Source organism: Haplochromis burtoni, unplaced genomic scaffold (genome assembly GCF_018398535.1).
Source record: "Haplochromis burtoni strain Fernald_Lab_line unplaced genomic scaffold, NCSU_Asbu1 Contig_281, whole genome shotgun sequence".
Classification (NCBI taxonomy): Eukaryota; Metazoa; Chordata; class Actinopteri; order Cichliformes; family Cichlidae; genus Haplochromis; species Haplochromis burtoni.
The window spans coordinates 666,870-670,174 of NW_024582642.1; the positions used below are offsets into that span (position 1 = coordinate 666,870).

Genomic DNA, 3,305 nt, shown 5'->3' on the forward strand with positions numbered 1-3,305 from the left:
ATCAGCCCCACACCAGCTCTTCGCGATGATCCCTCTGACCACCTTAGCCCAGCCACTGCGGCTCTGGCCTCAGCTACCACCTCCCCCACCTCGCACGCATCCTCTCACAGTCCGTCATTACCATCGGTTGCCTCGCTGAGTGGCCCTCCAATGCCAGGGAGCCCCCCTTCTCTGGAGGCCCCCTCGCCTCCTTCAGCACAGACCCCACCCTCAACCCCTCTGAGGGTTTCTCACTCCCAGTGGACGGTGGGGGTGCGGACGTTTGTGGTCGACTCCCCCAGTTTCAGCGCGAACATCTCCCCTGCTCCCGCTCGCCCCTCAGGCCTATCCAGGCACTGCACTCCACACACTCACACCCCTCCTCTCTCCCCCACTACCAGGCCCACCCAGCCAGGATCTGCTCCCTCCTCTCCCTATCGGTCCCCTGGTCTGGGTCTCAGACGGTCCACGTGGAGCCCCTCACCTCGAACTCGTCCCGTGCCCAGCATGACACGCTCATCCGTCCTTTACACTCCCTCCTCATCCTCCCCTTACTCCTTCCCTTACTCCCCATCTTCTTCCCACAGCTATTCATCTGCCTATTACAGCTCCCCTTCTGCTTTTACCCCCTCTAGCTCCTACCTCACCTCTGGCACCTCCACCTCCTACAGCCATTCCTCCCACTACACGCCCCTCTACCCCAGATTCTACAGCTCCTACAGGCCCCGGGAATGACGCTGTACTGCAAGTCTGTCAAAGGCTACTGCACTGAGCTCCCCGTTTCTAACAAACTGCAGCCCCCATAACACTTCTCTTTTATCACCTAAGAGGGGGCTCACAGAAAGGAGGACAGACTGGTTTCCTGTGCCTAAGCCGTGGCCAGTGGGTTCTGAATGTTCAGTGACTTTGCTCAGGGATTATATGGAGCACAAACGTCCCCGCCTTCTTTTATTCTGAGACTGCTGACTGGTTCACACTTGGATGGACATTAACTAAGACTTTTCCAAATTTTTTATGATTTATGATGAATCATTTGACTACACATTACTGGACACTTACATTTTATGATTGGGCTCATTTGACACATGAAACACTTTACTCTTATTCATGTTTAATTACTCACATTTATTTTTATGTCTGTCTCATATCCTCTAAACCTACACATTTTTATTCACAGGAGGACATTAACGAAGACTTTCCAAAGTTTTTAGCATTTAGATGAATCAGGTTGACTACACATTGACTGGACACTTACATGTTTAGATGGGGCTCATGACACATGAAACACTGTACTCTGTATTCAGTTTAATACTCACATTGATTGGTAGTCTGTCTCATATCCTCTAAACCGACACATTTTTGACACAGAGGAAGCAGTGTTTTTGCTGTGGGTCCTCTGTCCTAGACCACGGTGAAAATCCTGATGGCACAGATAATGATGCATAGCTTGGGCACTCAGTTACTCTCGTGGAGCCCACAGGTTGTGTGGACAATTGTCTACAGCTGCTCGTTTTCATTTCCTTCCCTCGCTGCAGGCCAGTGTACATTCTTGGGACACTCCTCCCGTTGTGGTCTTCTTTGTCCAGGGTGTTGCCATAATAAAGCTCATCCCTCAGTATTTTTTGTTCATCTCTAGCAACACCCAGTGTTCTTTTTTTATATATAGCCATACACTCAGCTATGCATGTTCACTGTCCCTCCGCTTGCCTTTGAAAGGTCTGTGTAATTGCAGTTGAAGGCTGTTTGGAAGGTTTGGGATGGAGAAAATCTTTTAAGATGAACAGGAAGCTGGGATGAGGGACCTTAAACTGTATGATCACCGTATGATCAGTTGATACTATAGTATACCAACCGTACCATCTCATCTCATGTGTTCTTGTAGCCAACACACAGTTTTCTGGTTACGTTTTTTCCCCAAAGATTAGAGTTTTCGTTAAAAGGAAGAAAAAGTTTAATAATTTTATTAGTTGAAGACGCCACACATTTCTGATTTTTCTTTTCTGCGCAGTACTCAAGGCTGCGTCAGGCTCTCCAACTCATCAAATTTCAGATTTGCCTGAAACGATTCAAAGGGAAAGATACACTTCTGTGTGTTTCTTTTTGTCCATTTTTGGTCATTTTAGTAAAAGTCATCACATTTTGTGGCAAAAGAACGAAATGAAGGATGTTTTTCCTGCTGTGAAATGTCAAAACTGCTCAAATTTGACCTGAACAGTATGTGAGGGTTAAACAATATGAATTATGTGCCTTGTATACGAGAAATGTACAGAATACAGCAGCCCCCACCTTCAACACTGTGCTCTCTACAGGCCTCTAAATCTGATAGCAGAGACTGGACATCCAAATATTTTAGATTTTTCAAGGATCCATCATTCCAAGACCTATTTATAGTCTTTACCAGATATTTACCCTAAAAATGAATAACCTAGCTTAAGTTAATCAGTGTTCATTCCTTTAAGGATTTTTTTGAGGAAATCCTTTTCTCTGCATATTCTTTTTAAGAAGCGCTGACCCATGAACATAATCACAGAACACACTGCATGTATGGCATGGATATATAGGGAAGAGCACATTAGCTATTAACACATTAGTTAGTAGATCACTGTGTTGTTTTCTTGGAAAGCTACCATATCCTCCAGAACCATCATTGAATTCTTTCATGTATTTATTTTCCCTAAAATCACTTTTTCTGTAATATGCTGTCATAGGCACTGAGAGGAAGTGATTAAGCATTACTCTGACTCACTCCTGTCATGGTAGACTTGGTTGTAATGGCATGCCAACAGTGTAGCATCTGTAAAAGAATGAATGATTTCAGCATAGCTGAGGGCTCACCTCACCAAAGTTAGTGAACCTGACATATGTTATTCAGCCTGGCACGAGTCATCCTGGAGCTGGATGACCTGTAGCATCATGGTGTGGTTTGAACTGGGAGAAGAGACTGGCTAAACCGAGTGAGTGAGTGAACTTAAAGGAAGAGTGAAAAGAAATGCGCTTGTTAATCAAGGTTGATATCTGTTTTGAAACTGGCCTCTTGTGTAACCACTTCTTGATTGACAGATGATGTGAAGCTTCTTGTGATGTGAGTCTACTGACAGTTATTTTGAAAGATGCTTGATGGGCCTTAAAAATTCTGTTACACCTGATATCTCAGCAGGAACCAGCTGCACGGTACTTACAGTTTAGCCTGCTCTGGCAGATTGCCTTCACCTGGACACAAACAGATAATGTGCTTCCTTTTACATGTTACTCCTCCTGTACCTCAGGCTAAAATGCTGTTCTTTATGTATTTGTCTTTGGCTTGGATTACTTTTAGTCATAATACT

At 44.8% G+C, this 3,305-nt stretch overlaps 1 protein-coding gene across 1 annotated transcript; it reads left to right on the forward strand.

Moving 5' to 3' along the window:
• Positions 1-5: 5 nt before the first annotated feature.
• On the forward strand, positions 6-973 carry LOC121815718 (DNA-directed RNA polymerase II subunit RPB1-like; the record flags this gene model as incomplete). Its single annotated transcript, XM_042227795.1, is given in 1 exon segment — positions 6-973. A coding segment is annotated over 1 exon segment (709 nt), but the record flags the coding sequence as incomplete, so codon positions are not given.
• Positions 974-3,305: the final 2,332 nt, after the last annotated feature.